The sequence below is a fragment of the Enhydra lutris genome, unplaced genomic scaffold, assembly GCF_002288905.1.
Source record: "Enhydra lutris kenyoni isolate GAN:26980312 unplaced genomic scaffold, ASM228890v2 scaffoldscaffold1, whole genome shotgun sequence".
Classification (NCBI taxonomy): domain Eukaryota; kingdom Metazoa; phylum Chordata; class Mammalia; order Carnivora; family Mustelidae; genus Enhydra; species Enhydra lutris.
The window spans coordinates 73,716,351-73,737,693 of NW_019154085.1; the positions used below are offsets into that span (position 1 = coordinate 73,716,351).

At 41.5% G+C, this 21,343-nt stretch overlaps 1 protein-coding gene across 1 annotated transcript in view; it reads right to left on the reverse strand.

The window, feature by feature from the left end:
• The window catches only part of LOC111142610 (phosphodiesterase 11A), a 392,040-nt gene that overhangs the window by 46,205 nt on the left and 324,492 nt on the right, over positions 1–21,343 (reverse strand). The window contains exons 14-16 of the mRNA XM_022495917.1: positions 17,621–17,711; positions 14,028–14,128; positions 1,153–1,230 (exon numbers count right to left, since the gene is read on the reverse strand). Of these exons, the coding sequence (XP_022351625.1) occupies positions 1,153–1,230; positions 14,028–14,128; positions 17,621–17,711 (270 nt within the window). The remainder of the gene's footprint in view (positions 1–1,152; positions 1,231–14,027; positions 14,129–17,620; positions 17,712–21,343) is intronic.

Sequence of the window (21,343 nt, forward strand, 5' to 3'; positions counted from 1 at the left end):
GGAGCATATTTTTAGGCCTAGAATGGTCATGAGGGGGAAAAAACGGATTTTGAAAATGCCAAAGGAACTTAATCGGTAGGGTAAGTTCAGGGGTGGGGGAGGTGGAGGGAACAGAGTTAGGACACCTGGGAAGGGCTAGTTTTGAAGAGAGGAAGGGTCCCTTCCCATCCTAGACAGGAAGAAGAAAAAGGCCTGAGAAGATAGCTGAGAGAAATACTGCCGCAGGAGGGGAGAAACAGAGGGCCTCTGCTGAGATGTCCTCAGGAAAGAGTAAAGAGAGGTCAGGGGCAGAGGGAAGGGCAGAGGGAGGGCAGGCAGCCCTGGGTTCAGAAGCTGGAGGTGGTGGTGGGTGTTGCGGGGTGCTGGGGTTGGGGGAGGCTTGCATCGAAGCTATGGGCCGGTCGCGACAGGGGTCCTCCTCTGGGTGATTCTAGTAGTCACCTGGCTGTGGAACAGACACAGTGCATGTCTGTCCAGGCCTCACAAGCTTTCCCAGGAATACTCAGCAGCTTTGGAACAGGACTAAGACAGCAGAGGGTGGGGGGGTGGGGGGGGTGGGGGGGGGGTGAGAGAAAGAGGAATAGAGCCTAGCCAGCGGCATGGCTCCAGTCAGGGTGTTCAGATGTGCCACGTAAGTGCGGTGGTCTGTCTTTTCTAAACAACTAGGAAGAAGTTCGGTGAAAAGTCTAGAACAGACTCCTTATTTCTGCCACCCAAATCGTTGCTATTGGTTTTCTATCTACAATGCCTGTTGTCTCTAAAAAAACTTCCCAAAGTTAACTCTCTACTTTATTTTGGCTAACACTGTTTTCTAAAGTTCAAAAATCCACTCTCTCCTCAACATACACCCCCACCCTGCTTCCCCAGGAAAAAGAGGAAGTCACAGCTTGCTGAAACTGAACCAATTTGAACACCCTTTTCTAATTCTGAAGGCAAATTTATGGAGAGGGAGCAAAAATATTAATGGATTAGAAGACGAAAAGACGAGCCATCTTTCTTTTCTCTAATTATTCAACTACTCTCTGAATGTTTTGTATGTAAGCCCAGATTTGTTACTTTAAGAAAATCACATGTGTGCCCTTACCCCTGTCGGAAAAGCATGGCTAAATCTTCAAATAATGAAGAAACACATAAACAAGAGCTGCGTCTTACCGAAATATATCACGATGGTTTTTGATGTTCCAATCATAGTCTCCTTTACTGACAAGTTCAAAGAATTCAGTCCTCCTCCTGCACAAAATCAAATGAAGGAAGAAAGAAAAAAAATCTGGAATGAAATTTCTCAGTCTGCGGGGCGACATAAATACATTTATGGGAAAATATAAGATCACCTGAACCAAATAACTTAATATTTGAAATCATGAGGCTAAAGCACTATCAAAATAAATCACTTTTTAGAAAATGTTGAGGCTTCAAGAAAAAGCCACAATCATTTCTGAATGTATTTACAGCAGAGGAGATTATCGAGCCATAAAACAGAAAACAATGTGGTCCCGCATTTAGGATTACTGGCTGTGAAGCTCTTGTGATGGGCACTGAAAGTCAGAGTGGGGAGGCAAGGACAAATAAAAAGCGGGAACTGAGCTGCATGAGGATTTGAGATAAGATAAACTCCCCGGTAGTAAATTCAGGGCAAATACTTTTTCTGGGTTAGAAAATAAGGATTTCAGCATTTCAGTGCTTAACCACATGGTCTGTGGAGTCAGAAATAACCCTTTGAAGAGTGGCTCAGTCACCTCTGTGCTGTGCAACTTTGGGAAGTTACTTAAACCCTCTGAGCCTCCGTTTCCAAATCTCTAACATGGGGATCGTATTTGCTAACTCACACAGTTATAGCAGTTATTGTGAGAATTAAATGCAAAGCACTTGGCGTAGTGTCTGTACCTAGAGATATCAGGTGCCCCAAGTGGCTAAGATATGCCCAGGGTGTCCTGGGCAGTACAGAGGAAGGCACTGAACTTAGCTTGGAGGGTCATGGAACATCATGGAAGTTTTTCTGAAAGAGCTTGCCTGTCATCATTATCCTTGTCATCATATGCACCTATTGTCATTTCAATCCTCTTAGTTATTCTAAGAAATCACTAGAAGGCAAACTCCATGAGGGCAAGGGCCTGGCCCCTTTTTCTTCACTCTTGGATCCCCTTTGTCTACAATAGTGCCTGATGTGTAGGAGTAGCTCAATAAATACTTGTCGCAGTGATCAATGAATGAGAATGATTACCTCGGAAACCTATTCATTTTTAACAATAACTCTCCAGCCACTGGTTTCACCTCGATTCTCATGGTACTGGAGTATTCACAGTTGCCACTGGAGAGATTGTGATAAGAAAACAACATAAAATCTATCCAAGCAAAGCTCCCTTAGATTCTGGAAGACTAGATTCCCACGAGACCAAGAGGACAACAAAACAAGTTGTGGGAAGTTTAAGAACATCATTCCCATCTGATGTCCGCCCCCACCCCGCTAATATTGTTATATCCGCTGAGAATATTTTCAGTATATGAGACATAATATCCCTGATGCAAAATGGAGCCACATTACCTAGGTGGTTAACTCGATGCAGAAAAGGATGTTTTAAAAAATGCAAATCTGTGATACGGCAACTGAACAGAACCTTAAGGATAGACTTCCCAACTATGGAAACTTTAATAGCTAGAGTTGCTGGTGTCAAAGTCTTAAATCAACAGGACCCAAAATTGGCCATAGGCTTCCCATTGCGTTAAAACAAAACTAGATTCCACTGCATTGGGACAAAAGGGATTATCCACTGTCCCTAGGGGATGGTGAATAGAGAAGGGGTGGGAAGAATCTGTAGGGCACAGAAAAATGTGACATATTAATTTTATTTTTCCTCCACTGACAAAACCGTGTCTATTTCTTGATATTTATTCTGATGTCCAAAGGTTTGACTATGACCTCAGAAGGCAACAGGACTTTCTGAACACCATAGCTTTGTCAAGTTCAGTCACTGGTGAAACCATGTATATCATATACGTGGCAACATGCTTGCTCACACAAATAGTCAAATAGATACTTTAACGTTTGAAACCAAAGTGCATTTTAAATTTTTTTAAGTTCCTGAAAGTAACCATCTTGAACGATCAGGAGATGGGCTTAATCATTTTCATAAGGCTGCATAAAGGATTTGGAAGTAATGATATGCAAAGGTCACACCACAAATTTTTTATGCATGCTTAATATGTTTTAAAAGGTATACACATTACATATCAGACATAGAGAACGCATCTGCCGCTTCATCATCCAGCCTAGAAATAAAGCTTTACCTACCCTTTCGAAGTCCTGAGCAGCTCTGCTCTCTTGCTTCTGCCTCCCTCCCTCCCACCACAAGATGTCCATTTCCTAAATTTTGTAGAAATCATCTTTGTATAGAGCCTTCTAATTTTATAGGAAATTCATGCAAACTATTGCTCTGCATATTTTGAGACTTTATAAATGCTGTCCTTGTAGTGTATGTATTCGTTAACAACTTGCTTTTCTTGCTCAGCATTTGTAAGATTCACCCACAGTGTTATGTATAGTTCTATGTGGTTATTTCGTGTATTACTATCCACTGTTTATTTACTCACTTTCCTGATGATGAAGGTTTAGATTATTTCCAGTTGTTTTGCTATTATGTATTACATAGAATGCTGCTATGAACATCCTTGTGTATGTCTCCTTGTGAATTTGTGTGCATTTTCTCTCTCTGCCTGTCTCCACACATGCGCACGTGCGCACACACGCAGGCACACGCCTACATACTGTTGCTGGGTCATAGAGTGGTTTGTTTTCTATGTTTGTGTTTTCATTATAATTATAGACTGTTAGAGGCATATGGTACCTTTGAGAAACATCTACTGTTTCTCTCATTTCAAAGGTGAGGAAACTCAAGGTGAAGGTAGGCGAGGTGATTTTTCCAGGTCCCATGGCAGTTATGGGCTTATCTAGGGAGATTCTAAGCACCCAGCCTCCCGGTTCTGGCCTCTGAGATCATCTTTGTAAACCGTGAGTAGCGTGGATCCTCGGGCCGGAGAGCCCAGCGTGTTGAGAGGATATGGACAGCAGTGGCCCACAGCCCTCATGAGATGTAATGGCTTTGCAGGCACATGCTCCACGGGCGTGCCAGATGTCAAGTCCCACGGTGGGCACCAGACAGGTGTTTCCGGCGTCAAGAAGGGGATGCCCCAGACAAAAGCGGCAAATGGCCCCGGGCCAAGTTGGTCGTTCGAGGCTCCAGGGGGCGTAATTCTGAGCTCCTCCTTGGTGATGATCATTACAAAGCAACAATGGGATAGCCACTGTGATGATGAGAAATGCATTTGCCTGCACAGCTGCTCCTTTTAGCATCTATATGTGTATGTGTATGTAGATTATGTTGACTCAACAGCACGAGCATAGCTGCAACTGTTAGACATAGGGGCACTTTTAAAAACACAGGACTCCTAAAAGGAACATCTACAAAGCTACAAAGTTACCTAATACTCCCCGGATCCAAGCTCTTCCGTCATGAGGAACTGTATCATTAACTTCCCAAGCAGATCGCTGGGAACCTTGGTTTTCAAGGACAATGGCAAATACCTCGGCTAGTGAAAAGCAACTTACTGGAAAATCTCATTTATAATCAGATATGTTTTTATTAGGCTTTTATCCCGCTCTCCTGACATATGCTCCATTTAGAAAAATAGCAGTCTTTAAAAAAGCATCATTTGAACAGAACTGCTAAAATTACCCTCAAAAATAATTCTAAAGATTGGTTACCGGTCACCCGTCACCACACTAAAAATCTTTCTGGTTTGTAATCTATCTTGCACAAGACACCTTTTATTTGTAAAGTGAGAAATCACCATTTCTGTGTTTATTTTAATCAAACCATTTGGGGGGTAAATTTATATATCTATACATGCATATATGTGCACACATTCTTTATCTTTCTGTTCATCAAGCTGCTCCAAATCTACTAAAAGTCCATGAACGTTAGGAAGGGTTTACTGCCACATTGACAAATTGTCATTGTGATTGTCTGCAATGTCAGCCCCGGAATTATCAGGTAGCAGTGATAGGAGTGTGTGTGTGTCGGGGGCGGGGGGTTGGGGGGAGAGGGGGAAGAGATCTGTTCTTTTGGTATTCTTACAGCTTATTCAACAGGCAAATCACAGGTCTACCGTTGATTGCTAAATGTAGGCTCTGGAGAGATTTATGGAATTTGGGCGCCAAAGCACGTGAGAGGAATAGAAAATTAATACGCAGATGTTAACTCTAGTAATTATGACTAAAGGAAAAAGTTATATATTCAATTTTGAAAGTGAATTGCTCCCATCTTTAGACTGATAAGAACCTGAATGAAGTTACTTGTCGGAAGCTGGGCTTTTGCTGATATGAATAAAATGGTGAAATGCAGGAAATGGAAAGGCTAGAATGCCTGAATGTTGAGAATGGCCGAAGATTAGACAACACAGGGCCTAAGAGTCGTTCAGTCCAAGCACAATCACCAGACCAAGAGATGGTACAAGGCACTGCTAGATGGCACGTGCCCTACTGGCTCCTGCATTTACTTTGGCCATAGAGCTCCTCACACTCTGGTAATTACTAGCTTTCTCTCATTCCCATGGGTGCAGAGCCCCTGAGGTAAGAGATATGTCTTACCTGCCTGTACATCCCCAGAAACTAGCACAGTGCCTGGAGAAGTGTATAAAGAAGGCACCAATAAATGCTAGTGGATGAATTTCTCATGTTTTATTCAGTTGCCATATCACGTGGGTGGGGACATGGGGATGAATATATGTGAAAGTGCTTTGAAATACACCAAAAGGGGGCAAAAGATTTCTTCCGTCAACCTGCCGTGGGGCCTGTTCTAACTGTAGAATAATTTCAGCAGGTTAATTGATTAGGGTCTATTAAAATATAGGAATGGGTTAAGCCTTCTAAGTCATTATACCTTACTCTGCATTGATTATCTTTCTTCTTTCCAATATGGTGGCTAAGTTGAGTGCCGGTAGCAGTGGAAGTTGAAAACACTAAGCAGAGCGGGCTCTTAATAAACATTTATTGGGGCACCTGGGTGGCTCAGTGGGTTAAGCTGCTGCCTTCAGCTCGGGTCATGATCCCAGGGTCCTGGGATCAAGCCCCGTATCGGGCTCTCTGCTCCGCAGGGAGCCTGCCTCCACCTCTCTCTCTGCCTGCCTCTCTGCCTACTTGTGATCTCTGTCTGTCAAATAAATAGATAAAATCTTAAAAAAAAAAAAATAAACATTTGTTGAGTGATGAATGAGTGAATAGTCCTACCTGAATAGCAATAGAAGCATTTGTTGAGTTCCTGTTGTATTTAAAAAAATAAATTGTTCTAGATAGTAATCTAATTTTAAAAGGATGGTCAAACTATAGCTCCTTTAATAATCTAAGATAATTTAGCACATTTTGCTGTAATTATCAGATGTTTTTGAAAAATGCTACTTCTTGCCTCCCCTTGGAAAGACAAAGACAAAGATACCATTAGACTGGGCATTTTCCATAATTGCTGATGAATGTTTGCAGAGCACAAAGGGAAATGGAAAATTTCAGTTTGAAGATCCATTTGATTAATTTAGAGACCCAGTTGGAAAAGGATTGAGCATCCAAATGGATTTGTAAAATCTGAAGTGTTGGATAATTCTCAGTTTCTTATAGTAGTCTGAGGCAATTTGGCATGGAGATGTGAGCACAATGCGATGACTTTGGGTAAATTACTTACGCTAAGTCCATGCATGTATCCTGATCTGTTAAGATGGGGATAATAATATCTACCTTGGAGGCTGGTACGAGAATTCAATATCAAAAAGCTAATATTTTGAGAACTCATTACATCAGGCAGCGTGTCAGGTTTTGGGCCTCCAAGAGGGAGATGTCTGCACTCACAGGGCCACCATGATGGTGGAGATACAGGAAGCTGGTGTAATGCTAGGACGGCGCTGGGTGCGGGGAAGGCGCCTGCTGGATGCTGGGTGAGAGAGTGGCATGTGATCACAGCCTTTGGACATGGATGCTAAATGGCTATTGTCAACTGTATTAAAGCTAAAGAACTGCCAACTTCTGATGCCCCAGCTTAGCTCAAGTGTAGACGAAGAGCCTCTGATTGCCCTCTCAGCCCCACCAGATAGGCTCCTGAGCAGCTCTAACCTGGAGCCTCCACCTCCCCACCCTTCTGATGGAGGTTATTTGAATTGCTATCTGCTGGCTGCCTAGTGTGCTTGCAACCGGCCTCAGGTGTGGGCACACTTAAGTGACTCCTGCCCCTAATGTCTGAGTGTTCCCAGGCTTGGCTTCAGTTCCAATAGTTGTAGAACCGCAGAGAGAATGCCACCGTCATTAAAAACAGTTTGGGGACTGCCTGGGTGGCTTAGTGGGTTAAGCCTCTGCCTTCAGCTCAGGTCCTGATCTCAGGGTTCTGGGATCAAGTCCCACATCAGGCTCTCTGCTAGGCAGGGAGCCTGCCTCCTCCTCTCTCTCTCTCTCTTTCTCTACTTGTGATCTCTCTCTCTGTCAAATAAATAAAATCTTAGAAAAAAAACAGTTTGGGGTCCAACTTCTTGGTTCAGATCTCACTCTTATCAATTAACACTGTGAGCAGTTTACGGAGTGTCTCCGAACATCAGTTTCCATCATGTGTGTTATGAGGTCAAAATAGTGCCTGTGCTAACAGGACTGCTCTAAATATTAAATGGGATAATGTGTATATAAAGCTCCTAAGTCAGCACTCAGGAAATACTAGTTGTTGTTTTTATTAATAATCATCTCTGTTGACTTCATGCAGACAAAAGGATAGGGCATTTGTGACTTCCCTTTGAAGTTTTAACACTTATAATTTTGGACCTCTTCCTCTGCCTGCCCACACTCCAACAAGCGGCATCCTTTATGGGGTAATTTCTATTACGTTTTCTGACTGAGTGATTTCTTTTCCTTATAAGGTACTTTCAGTGGTCAAAGTTATCAAATTCAAATGATTTAAATTTACATTATTTAGATTATTGAAATCTTAGTTATTTAAACTATCAAATAATCTTTCTAATAGGTAATCTCCTTTGGCCACCACAAAGACCTTAGGGGATGGTTACGGGTGTTATGCCTGTCCCCATGCTGCTGACAAGAACCCAAGGCAAAGAGAGATTAAGTGAGTGACTCCCTCAAAGTCACATGGCTGGTTACCGATAGGGTACATCTAAGTCCTGCTTGAGATGCTGAAATTACTATTTAATTATCAAAGCCTTATTCACTGCAGGGACTCAGAAACAGTCACAGAAATCAATTTCAGAAGATCACTGAGCAGAAACTGGAAAATGTTTTCAGTGAGTTGGAAAATCAGACTAAAGAATTAACCCTGGACTTGGGTTGTGAAGCCTAGAAATTCACACCAAGGTTGTTTTTAATTGTTTGTTTTATTTTTGTTTTTTAAACCTGTAAATTCTGCTTTCATCTATCACTTGTGGTATAGAATCCCCAAAATGCCCAAAGCCATTAGAAATTAAGTTTACAAGTTTCTGTGGTTGTTTTTTAAAGGGGGTCCATATTTATAGGAATCTTATTTTCCTCTTTTGGCACATGGCAGTAGATCTCTCCTGTGGAATGGGTCATAAACGCTCCAAAAGATGCAAAAGAGCTTCCTTCTGCCTGCACTGGCCCTTTCTACAGTGCTTTCCCTTTCCTAGGGGAGGAAGGCAGTAAGCTTCCTTTTTGGTTGACCTCAAGAGTATCAGGACTTTTTTTTTTTTTTTTTTTAAGTATGCTCCTTGCCTAGTTTGGAGCCCAATGTGGAGCTTCAACTCACAACCCTGAGATCAAGACCTGACCTGGGATCATGAGTCGGAGGCTTAATGGACTAAGCCACCAGGGCGCCCCCTGACTTTCAATTTGGGTAGCCAGGGCAGAAGAACCAGAGATAATTCAGACCCTTAGAGAGTAGTTGTGCCAGGCCACCCACACCCTCCTGGTCCACCTTTCTTCAGATATTGCTGCACTGAGCCCCTGCCCAAGCTGCGCGGTGCCTCACTTACTTCCTGCTGGTGGGGGGCTGGGGGGTGGGGAAGCTGCTCTGACTTCCTGTGTGGGATGGGGACTGCTGGAGGAATCTCCAGTCCTTGGATGTGTATGTCACGGAAGTCCCAAGTCCTGGGAGTTCACACCCATGGAACAACCTTGGCTAGTGGAGAATGGAGGTGAGTGGGTAATTTTGAGGTGCAGCATCTGAGGCTTTTCAGACAATCCCTGCAGGATCAAGCACAGTTGACTACAGTGATGACCAGCTAGGAGATGTGTCCTTATAATAGCTTCCTACCTCCTGTTTCTGATGTCACTTCCAAAGCTATGCTAACTGCACGCAAGCCCTTGTCTCCAGTTCTGCTTTGGGAGAGGGGAAACCCATGCTGGTTTTCAAAGTAAACTGATTGATATAAATCTGGGAAGGTCAATGTCCCATGTAATGTATCCTCGACTCAAATGACAGCTATTTCTTGATTCTTCCATGAGAGAAGGAACACCATGATTGCAGAAAAAGCCCTGAAAAAGCAGTTGTGGATTTCAGTTTAGCCACTAATTAGTTATGAGACCCAAGCCACACCATTTAACCTTTTGGAGCTCAGTACCTGATCTACAAAATAAAGGAGATGAATTGGATTACATCACGTGTAACATCCCTTCCATTTCCACAATTGTATATTTGTGAATAAAAGCATCTGCTTGACAGTTTGTAGTGGCTGCGGATCCCCTCATTAACCCTAGGGATTGTTTTGGCTAAAAATATGGCAACACTTTAATGCAACTTTAGACAAGCAAGTGAATCAGCCTCCTGAAGGTCTAGATTAGGGAAGGAGCAGCTATTTGGTACCTCAAAAGACAATAACGCTGACAAAAAGAGAACAAGCTGGCTTCTTTGGGAATCAGCAAACAGCAGGGTCTGCAGCATTAAGATAAGAACAGAGTAATGAGAAAAGGAGTTGCAACCAACTTCCTTGGCTACGTCCCAGCGGTCACTCAGTGATCCAACACATCCCTAACAGGCCTTGATAAATGGACTCCAACTGGGGAGATTTTTTTTTCCTCCTTAGAAGTTACTTGGAAACTTGGCTTGGGAAAATGCTTTGACTTTGAGAAAAAATAACACAAAATCCTGCAAGTGTCAGAGACAGGAAGTAAAAACATTGAAGGGATATAGGCCTCCACGAATCCCAAATCAAGGAACATCATTCCAGAAAAAAATGGAAGATTGGGACACCTAAGTTAATCATGAGGGTCACAAAATATGCAAAATATAAACGGGCTATAAAGCAATGAGATTGCAGGTGTTGCCAGCATTTACAAGATGTAAAAGACAGATGACATAGGTATTGTTATCTCCATTTTACAATGAAGAAAAGAGGCTCAGAGAGGTGACTAATTTGTCTGATGACACACAGCCAGGTGATGGCAGAGCTGGAATTTTTGTTTTTAAAATACATATTAAAAATTAATTAAATTTATATTTATCAAGGTAATACAGGCATGTAGTTAACAAATCAAACAGTACCAAAAGGCACATAATGAAACAAAACGATGTCTTCCTTGGGGTGCCTGGGTGGCTCAGTCATTAAAAGTCTGCCTTTGGCTCAGGCCCTGATCTCAGGGTCCTGGGACAGAGCCCTGCATCAGGCTCCCTGGTCAGTGGAAGGCCTGCTTTTCCCTCTCCCACTCCCCCTGCTTGTGTTCCCTCTCTCGCTGTGTCTCTCTCTGTCAAAAAAATACATAAAATCTTAAAAAAGAAACAAAAAACAAAAAAACCAGTGTTTTCCATATTGCTGCCTTTTGTCCTTTGAGTGTATTTCCTATTCTTTCATTTCCTGTTTTATTTTTGCTGTAGTAATCTTAATTTCAAGAGATTTTTCTTCTTCTATGGTCACTCCTATTATTTTTTTAAAGCATCCTGTTCTTGTTTCACGGATGTAATATCTTAGCTGTCTAAGGGTATTGGGTTTTTGGGTTTTGTTTTCTTCTTCTCCCTGTTTGCTCTGAATATCATTTTCCCCTATTTTCTTTGGCTTCTGTATTTCATATGGGAGACCTTCACAAAATTTCCTGTGATCCCCCATATCAGTTTGAATATAATAGTAAGGCATTGAAAGACTGAGCATGAGTTGTATTTATGCATCCCACACCCACATTACATGGGACAAATTTATACTAAAAATTATTCATTGTTTATATGAAATTCAAATTTAACTGGGCTTCTTATATTTCTATTTGCTAAATCTGACATCCCTGTGTATATGATCTATGAACTCTTAGCTTCTGGGTGACTGGGCTATGGGTTTTCAATCCAGAGATTTGTTCCATTTCAATTCATTCCCTCTTCTGAGCTCTGTATCTCCTTCCCACGTTATATTTTCCTCAGTCCAGAGTCTGCTCTTTCATTTCTCCAGGGAATAAATCTCTAGCTATCTCCAGGGGTAGAGGAAGGGAAGCTAACTGGCTACTTTGGGGGAAGACTTTGTGGGCTCTGAGCATTGTATAAACTGGCTTGCTATCAATCTCCTTGTTTTACTTAAGCTTTGAGAGTCACATCCCCTTTCCATGGCACGTTTTCTCTCTGGGCTCCAAAAAGGTCTTACAGGGCAAATTATCCTGCTTCTCAGAGCTGTTCTCCTCTGTAGGTTCTGCTTTTCACTTCTACTCTTTTAGGTCAGTTACCATTTGTTGGTCAGCCTTCCATTTTCCACTAATGTATTGACATCTCTTCTTAGTTGTGATATGTCCTCTTTCTTTCTCCTTGCAGATTTATGCTTTTATTTTTCTTTTAAATTTATTTGGTGTCCTTTCAGTGGAGTTTCAGGAGAGAGAAGATATAAACACCTGGGCTCAATCTACCAGGTTTAACTAGAATGCCAGAATGCAATTTAAATCCAGACCAACATACCTTCAAAGTCTTTCTCCTTCCACAATACCATATACTAAGTCATTCAGCAGAATCCAAAAATAAATACTTATGGCATAGATTGTTAGTTGTGTACTCTAATATCCATCCTTCCTTTATTTAATAATAGGGCCCAGTCACCTTACAGGCAATACAATGGCACTAAGTCCATATCTCTCAATAATAATAGGGCCCCTACCTTTTTTACCAGGGCATACGGCTACCCAGAATGGTAGCTTCCTTTCCCAAACTTCCTTCAACCTAGGTATAGCTGAATGACTAAATTCTGACCAAGAAATGTGAGTGGAAGAGTTATGAAGAGCTTCCAGAAAACTTCCCTAAAAGATAGCTTGCATCACCTTTTGGCCCCTTTCCCCCTGTCCCTTCTTTCTGCAGCTTCAATGTAGACATGATGGGTGGAGCTTGAGCAGCTATTTTGGACTAAGGTGGAAACCATGTGCTGAAGGCAGCAGCTCAGAAACATAAAAGGAGCACTGGGTCCCCAGTGACTTAGTGTACTACTCTACCAACTCCAGATTGCAGATCTTCAGATTTCTTTTATGTGACAGAGACGTAAGCCACTGCTATTTTGGGGTTTCTTTCCCTTACAATTGAATCTAATTTGAACTGACACAATCCCAAAGTGCAGTACTATTTCAAAGAGAGTGAAACAGGCTTTCTAGAAAAGGTGATGGAGGAGACCAGCCTTCAAGGAATGTTTGGCGGGGGGCGTGGAGGGGGAGTGGTGCGGGAGAGGATCTCATGCAGAAACAGTGTGATTAGGGCACAGGCACCTCCTGAGATGTTTTCAAAGGGCAATATGTAGACCAGTCTGGTTGGAGTAGACAAATCAGGTAGGAGAGAAGTGGAAGATAAGGAGGAAAAAATGTTGGGGGCAGATTGTGGAAGGCCTTGAAACTTGAAAAAATGTTTCGAGGTTGATTTGAAAGCAATGAAGGCACTGAAAGTTTTTGAGAAGGAAGTTGGAGATACAGGATTAGAATGTGAGGAAGGGTTAGACTGAAGAATTCCAGAGCATTCTACGTACCTATACAGGGTTATGTGGAGATGAGGCTGAGGGAACAAATCTGAGTAGAGAGAGAAGAACATGGGTTTAAGAACTTATTTGTGGGAACAAGGCGAAAAGATACCTACAAAGAACCCAGAAAAGGAGGACGAAAAGGAGCTGGATGTTGGGGAAGAGAAGAGGGTAGAAATCGACAGTGAGAAGTCCGTAAACCTTCAGAGGTCTCAATGAAGCTAGACAATATCAGAAATGAGTAACGGACATTGGATTTGAGGACAAGTCGTCTCTGGTGACCTCTGACAGAACAATTCTGGTTGAATGTGAAAGGGCACATGGGTCTACAAAGTGTAAATGGGTGTTAGGAAAATAAAGGTACTAACGTGTTCCATTCATCTTAAAAGGTAGTCAGTAAAAGAAAGGCAAATCAAAAAGCAATTAAAGATCTCCATGGGATCCAGTGAAAGAATTTGTTAAGGAAGGGAAATGGGTCTTCAAGAGGAAACTGCATATTAGTGGAGGAAGAGACTTCCAGGCTGCCAAAAGAGGTGGTACAGGACAGAGCAGGTCTCAGAGGAAATAAGAGCGATGAAATTTCCACCTCAGATGGAGGCTTGAACTTTGGAAAAAAAGGGGGACCTCTCTAGTTCTCTAGAGAACTAGAAGAGAGGCAAGAAAGGAAGACTTGGATTTCAAGTCAACCTTTCAGCAACAAATGTTTCATTAGCATCATCAGAGCCATTATGGATCTGACCAGAAATAATGGTCCAAAACAGCAATCTTAAGACAGTCTCTAAAATGAAAATGAAAATGGCCATCACTTAGCTTCAGAGTCAAAAGTCTCCCACAAAGCTCATAAAATAGAAGAAACCTGTAAATTTCACAATGGTAGCCCTGATTTTCTTATCTTACAGATTCCACCTTAATGAAGTTCATTTAGATGAGAGGAAAACAACAACAAAAATTTAGCTCATTTACACATTGATACCAGTGTTGGAGTAACAGGCAACCTCCAACATGGACCTGAAAATTAATTACAGGATGAAATTTTAGATATCCATTTGTCAAATAGATCAAATGCCAATACCTACTCAAAGTACAGCGTGAGGTCCGTTGCTAATATTGACTGTTTCAAAAGCTGCATAAGGTCACTATATTCCTTGGAGGACAAATTAGCAAAGATGTTGTGACCCTGTAATGAGAAAGTAAAAGGTCACGAAAGACAACATTAGATCTGAGGATGTTGATTATATATGTTTCCTATATTAAAAAAAATTATGGGCACATGATAAAACCATTTAAAACAATTTAATGACATTTTGTGCAAATACAAACAGATTCTCGGGAAGACAGAGCAAAGTCAGAAAGTACAATCCTTTTAGAGGGCCACCATGGGGCACTTTATTATCCTTTATTAGACTTTATTAGTCCTAAATAGGAAACTCTGAAAATGTTTAAACTTACTGTGGTCAGGTTTGTCCCAACAACTCCATCTGACTGCCACTTCCTGTAGAATTTACTGAGTGTAGAAGTTGACAAAACATTTGGGAATCTTTCTGACCCTAAAATGAACACTAGTCTCACTTATAAAGACTTAAGTTGGCATTTTGGGAGCACCTGCTATGGCAACAAATGACTTCAAGGACAAAGAATAAAAACCCTTAGACCAGCGGTTCTCAGCTGAGGGTGATTTCGGCAATGGGGACTTCTGGCAATGGTTAGAGACACTTGATTGTCACACTGGTTGGGTATGTTGTTGGTGGGTAAAAGCCTGGGATGCTGTTCAGTGTCTCACAATGCACAGGAGAGCCCCCACAGCAAAGATTTACATAGTCCAGCATGGCAACATGGCTGAGTCTGAGAAACCCTGCGTGAAATTGTGAAGATACATCCCAATGAAGTGTGTGGTAGTTTGAGCTCAGTACGTCATCACTGAGGGGCTAGAATGTATATGGTAGGTTCTTGGCATGGTTCTTGGGACTGGTAAGAGGACTCTGACCTAGGAAAACTTGCACCTGTATCTCCAAACCTTTGCAAAGTACATTTCTTTTCATCAAAATGTATTTTAGCTGCATGAGACAGTTCTGCCATGTTTTTATAAAGTGAAAAAAAAAATCCTTGAGTAGAGTGACCGACAATTCACTTACTTTGCTTTGAAAGTCAGGGACTTTTTCATTGATCAGGTTTTCCTAGCATGAATTAAGAACTCATAAACAGGAGGCCCGGGAACCGGAGGAGCTTTAAACCTGGTGTTGAGAGCCAGAAGATGCTGAAGAAGGAAGGGGCAGAATGACTGCCTGAGAATAAACTATTCTCTAACAAGAGGTAAATTAATTCTTTTAGGGAACCAGAATATCAATTAGCAAATTAGTTTTTACCAGGCACCAGATGATAATCACCTTCCCTGAGTTAATTTATCTTATTGGGTGAACTCTCCACTCCTCAAAGACTAGAGTATATTCGTTCCACTTGGGACCAGGTCCAATATTAATAATAATTTTCAAATGAACTCTTCCAGACCCTTAATTCAGCCATTAGGAAGAAGACAAATAACTGAACATAGGCCATGCCATAATTCTGCCCAGGATTCCTTGCCTGAGCCTTGCCCCATGGATCAATCATGGGGTGGTGTGCTGGGGGCCTGGGAGAAAATGGGTGGAAACTATGGAAATATCGTCACCCGGATCCAGACCTGTGCATCTAGCATTTCCCGGTGAGAGAGATATAACCTTTAAGAGCAAGTTACAGTAAAAAATACGTGGCGCTCAGGAGAGACTTGGTCTAAATTCAAGGATCTTGATCATTTTGTGAGAGAGCGTGCTTTACCAATTTTAAAGCACATGTCATAACTGACAAATTTACAGCTAATAGTGATAAAGCTAGTCAGATAAGCTTTAATAAAAAAATAGCTAATTTATAATCAGAGTATTGTTTGTATGTAAATTGGCCTTCTACGGTGCCTCGAGGGTTTAGTCTCTAAAAGAGATTTGTCTCCCTGAAATACTGCTTCTACTCCCTGTTCAGGGGGGAGTGGTATTGATGAAAAGTAAAACCAAATGTGGAGGGAGAAAGGTCTGGAGCAACTTTCCGCCAGCCTCTGCCTCGTTTGAAAAGCAGAGTCATAATGATATCTGCATGTTTGCCTTTCTGAGGAGCAAGACAGAAGGGGAAGTGGGGGAAGCGCCAGGCCACGACCCACACACCAGTTGCTCAGGCGTGCGGTTCCGTTATTATTGTTCTTCATAGGGAACCCTGGAGTGAGGGCCAGCCAATGTGTTTTGTTTGTCTGAAGGCAAATTCTGAGTTAGTGGGGCTTGTTTTTCCCAGGAAACAAACAAATGACCTTCTGAGAGACCCCAACACCCTGTTTATAGTCCCTGTTGCTACGAAGGTGGGGGGAGTTTCTGGGGTCAGAAGTACAGAATAGACAGTCTGCCCCCAAGCTTCTCCTTACCCTCCTGCCCACCGTCTTCCACAGCGCTCAGTTAAAACACGGCTTACTTAGGAAAATTCCAGAGCTGCAGATGCTGGGATGCTGGTTTCTGTCAAAGTTGCTGAGAGCCTAACCTTTGATGTTTCATTCCCAACTGAAAATACATCTCCCCCAGCGGGTTTGCCCTTCCCCAGCCGCACTGGGTTCCGGAGTGCTGACTCTCCTTTATGGGGTCGAAGAAGGCTTTCGTGATATTGCAAAAGACATGCTTTCTCAAGATAGGCTGGAGGAAAAAAACCCTCCATATTTAATGATGCTATTCCAGCGAAGCAGGGCCTTAATGATGATAATAATAATAATTAATGGCACAGCTAGAGAACTGACAAATAATGGGGAACAGATGATCCCTTCTTGGCCTAAAAAAAAAAAGTCTATACGCCTGCAGAAAATTAAACAGATCCTTTCCTGGCAATTTTTAAAACTCAGATGCCTCAGCCAGAGTCAGTTAGTGGTTTTTCTTTTTCTCCGTGGAGAGCTAAAAGTACAAAAATCCAACTATTTCCAACTCCTGCATTGCCACATGAAACAAAATAAGGCATATGGCCTTGGCCCAGGGTCTCAAGTTTAGCTGCAATTCTCACTTTCCGACTGCTCCCACCAGCAATTTTGGGTTCTTTTATCTTTTTATCCTTTTTTATCCTTCTCAATTGTGCTAATAAAGTAATATAAAAGTAAATATATATAAAATATAAAATATATAAATATATAAAATATAAAAGTAAAATAAATTTTTATCCTTCTCAATTGTGCTAATAAAGTGTAATTTTCTCACCCTGTTTCTACTTCTACCGTCTTTTCAAATGGCTTTGGATTTTGCAAAACGGTAACGTTGGGCCACTCACTACTGGGATCAAGTCACTCTGTTAGTGGGCTTCCGTCCTCCTGCAGCAAGGCAAGCCTGTGCTCTGGTGACGAGCTATATAAGCAGTCCCCTCTGCTGAGTGAGTCTGAGAAGTCTTCTTACTGGTAATGAGACCCAAATGAATCCACTCAGGAAGAATTTGAATAAGGTTCTTGGTCAGGTATCTGAAAAGAATTTTTTAAAGTCACGAAGAAAAACAATCATTTGGCCTAGAAAAACGTGCCCTTCTTCTCCATATCTACCTGTGATGCTACAAAGAAAGAAAGAGGTAGCAAACATCATTTTATTGGTTTACTGCCAAGGGGGGAAGTAGAATATTGGGTCTGTACCTCACTCTGAAGGATCATCACAGCGTGGTTAAAATGGTGGTGCTCCAGGGTAGCGGAAGTTCCATAGAGTTGGGCCAGGGCAGAGCCGCTCCTGAAAGAGGAAAGAAGGGTGTGTGACCCGGGCCCTCCATCTGCCAACGATTCTCCCACACCAGCACTTTGGATCAAACTGCTTTTCCTACTTTGGCTCAGGAACATGGGCATCTACATTCTGAGGAAACTGTGTAGTTCAATTATCCATGAAGGACATATTGTGAAAAACTTCTGTGTGCTAGGCTAGAGCTTATGGATGATACAGCAATAAATGAGACTGAGTCCATATTGGGGAGACATTTACAGACTAGCAAGGAACAGGACATGTGGTCATAAGGGAAGGTAATGCCCGTGACACAACAACATAGAAAGCGTTCCAGGTCCAAGCCAAGTGCTGTGGATGATTCTAGCTCAGGGGATACGATTCACGAACTAAACCTCATGTAGCCTCTGAGGGTCCAGAACAACTAACTGTCTTATACTAAATGCATTTAACTCTCCATGGAAAAAACCCTTGGGAATATCAGGCAGAGACCATTTAACCAATACATGTATGGCTGACAAGCTTGTACTACTGTTTCCCAGCCCACAGTCCTATTATATCTCAGGGTAGAACTCTGGAAAGTTCCCTGGTTTTGGAGTCCGACCCTGGATCTTGGTAATAGCTTTCGACAATTCCTTGGGTGCTTTAAGATTCAGTTTCTTTGTCTCTAAAATTATGATAATGCTATCTGTCTCCTGTTATTTATGAAAATAAAATAAAATATTTGAAAGTGTCTATCATAATGCATGACATGTAGTAGACTGCAGTCTAGTAAATCCCATAAATCAGTTAAAACCCATATATATTTCCATTTAAAAAAGAAAATATTGATAGTTGAAAAAATTATTTTGAATTATCTATAAATCTTGCTTATGTAGAACAATTTAATTCTCAACAGTATCAGTTAACCAAAGTGTTCCTTGGAAATGTCCAAGTGTGTTCATTTCCAGCTCTTGTGGATTAGGGATTAGAGCATTTTATGAGCTAAGAGAGATCCAGAGAATCCTATAGTTTAAAGGGCAATCCCAGGACTCTAATGACACATCAGGGTCCTTGTATTCTTTCCTGCTCATTCTAGAGAGTTTGGACATTAAAAGGGCGATTTGGCTTTTACTTGGAAATGCCAGAGATTGAGAGCTCAGAGTGTGCCCTGCTAAGGAGAGGAGGAAGAACTGCATTTTTGGTCAATGTGAAGGATTTTGGTCATAAGCTGCCTTCCATCTCCACTGTGAAACGGCCCAAGGTCCCAGCCAGATCAGGAGCCCAGACACCTTGCAAAAGTCCTTGCAAAGATCCTTGCAAACACTCAGAGCTGACCAGATGTTGGGGGAAACAGGGTTCCACAGGGATTATTTGAATACAGTTGGTAAGGAGGGAATTAGATTTTAATCGGGTGTGTGTTATTTCTTTTAATCTTACCTTAATCTATATCATTAAATAAGTGAAAATTTGTTGGGCTAATCTTAATAGTCAGTGATTAATTAATATTTAGTTTTAGTTAGTATTTTCTATCACAAGTCATTTTTATGAAAATACATTTTTCAAAGTGTTACCTGTATGCCTTTGTTTTGGTTTTTGAAGTCCTATGTGCATGTCACATCCAATTACCTGGCATGGAACAGGTGCTTAAAAAATTAGCTGCTTGGTTAATAAGCTTACAGTGGTGTGGCTAGAGATTTAGTTTGAACTGGAAAGTTGAGAGTAAAAAGTGTGTTAGCATATTTTGTAATAATGTTATTAATAATAACTATCATGAGTACCTACCTATCATATATTAGGCAACATAATAATGACTTACTATATCATTTCATCTAGTCCTGACAACCACCATGAAATAAATGTAATTTTTCTCATTTTACAAAGGAGGAAACCGAGGCTCAGAGAAGTTATACAACTTTTCCAAGGCCACACAGCTGGCAGGTACCAGTTCTGGCCTGGAATCCAAGCTTGTAAATTTCTTCTCATTACATCATGAGAAAGATAACTTTCTCATTTCTGCTACTGAGTCTCCATTTTTGCCAAGGTGGGTGTCATTAATGAAAGAAGATTTCAAAATTTAATGGAGAATTCTACTTGTATAACTGCTAACCACAGGCTCAGATTCCTGTGATTTGTTGCTATAAGCCAGCCATGCCCAGATGACCCTCACTTAGTGATGTGAATCCTAATAACAGTCATTGATACAAGCTAAGGTCACAATGCAACATATTCTCTCTTCCTTTATCATGTTGGTTTAGCAGACCTCACAAAAGTTAAACCAGCTAGAGGATCACAGATTACTTTATATTTTCTTTTTTCAGGATGACTGGGATGTTTCCTCCCTCAACCAGGGGACACCTTATTATAAATACTCCAGTGTCTCCTCTCCCCCTTCCCCAGATCCACAGGGCTTCTGAGTGCCGCGTCAATCAGATGTCCTCTTTGGGCATTTGCGGAAATGCAGCCATGTGACTGTCCCAGGTCTGAGCATCTCCAGCAGCAGCCTCCCTCTTTGTTCCCCTTGTAATTGCATCTTACATTCTCTGGACTCCCACACAATACTGGGTTCATCACAAAAATATGTAGATTTTGCTGCTGAAGCAGACTAAGGCTACAAAAAGTGGAGGCAGACATTGTGGTTCATTCATTCATCTATCATTCATTCACCCATCAAGTATTGATGACTCTCACAATGCCAGGCTGCAGGCGTGCGGAGTACAGAGATAGATAGGACTTGGCTCTTGCCCTCAGGAAGCTCACGGTCCCTCTAGCTGTGCAGGAGAATTTCTCTGATTAGACTTGCTCTAATAATGCTCACCTTTCTGCAAGCAAGGTGCCGTCTTAGAGTTCATGAAGTAGAGCATGAGACTAAACCTACTTTGTTTTCTAGAGTAAAATCACAAAAGCAAGAATACTTCCATTTCCATGTGGATCCTTGGTTTACACTACCAGATTTGGTCTTTGTCAATTTTTCTAAGACTGCAAAACCTCGTGGTGCTTTTTCTCTCATGCCAAGTCTCACTAAGGGTGTTGCCTTATCTGCCACTAGGCTATGAACCTCCTAGGCCATAGGAGTGAAGCCCATAGACATTAAATTTGATGTAAGTGGCAAAAAATAAAATGCATCTGTTAGGATATACATACCTTATCAAAAAGTAGTCGCAGAATATTAGTTTTTTGAAATATGAAATGGCATATGGGCAGAAATCAAAAAGGTCCCATGGTCAAATACATTTGGAAAATGCTGGGTTTAAAAAGTTAAGCTCTTTCTTTTTTTAATTGTAGGATTTCCCAGTGGTGTCAATATGTGAAAATACACTGACTTGGCAGGGGGGAACGTCATATGCAGTATTAACCAATTTTACTTTGTCATAAAACCATTTTTTAAAAGAGGCCATGTCTTTCATGTAATACATTTAGTGTCAAGGTATACTTCCAGTTTTTCATGTAAAATATGAAAAGATACCCACATTATTTGCATATGGAAAAAAATGAACCTTAACTCCAGCCCTCATTTTAATTGTCTGTGGTAAGTATATCCATCGTATAAGAGCTCTGGGGCACGCACAATGTAATTACGAAAATATTACATATCCAAATTATGGAGCTCTATATATCTCCAAATTGTGGATACCCATATTGTATATCCAAATCCCAGAAGCACAGGA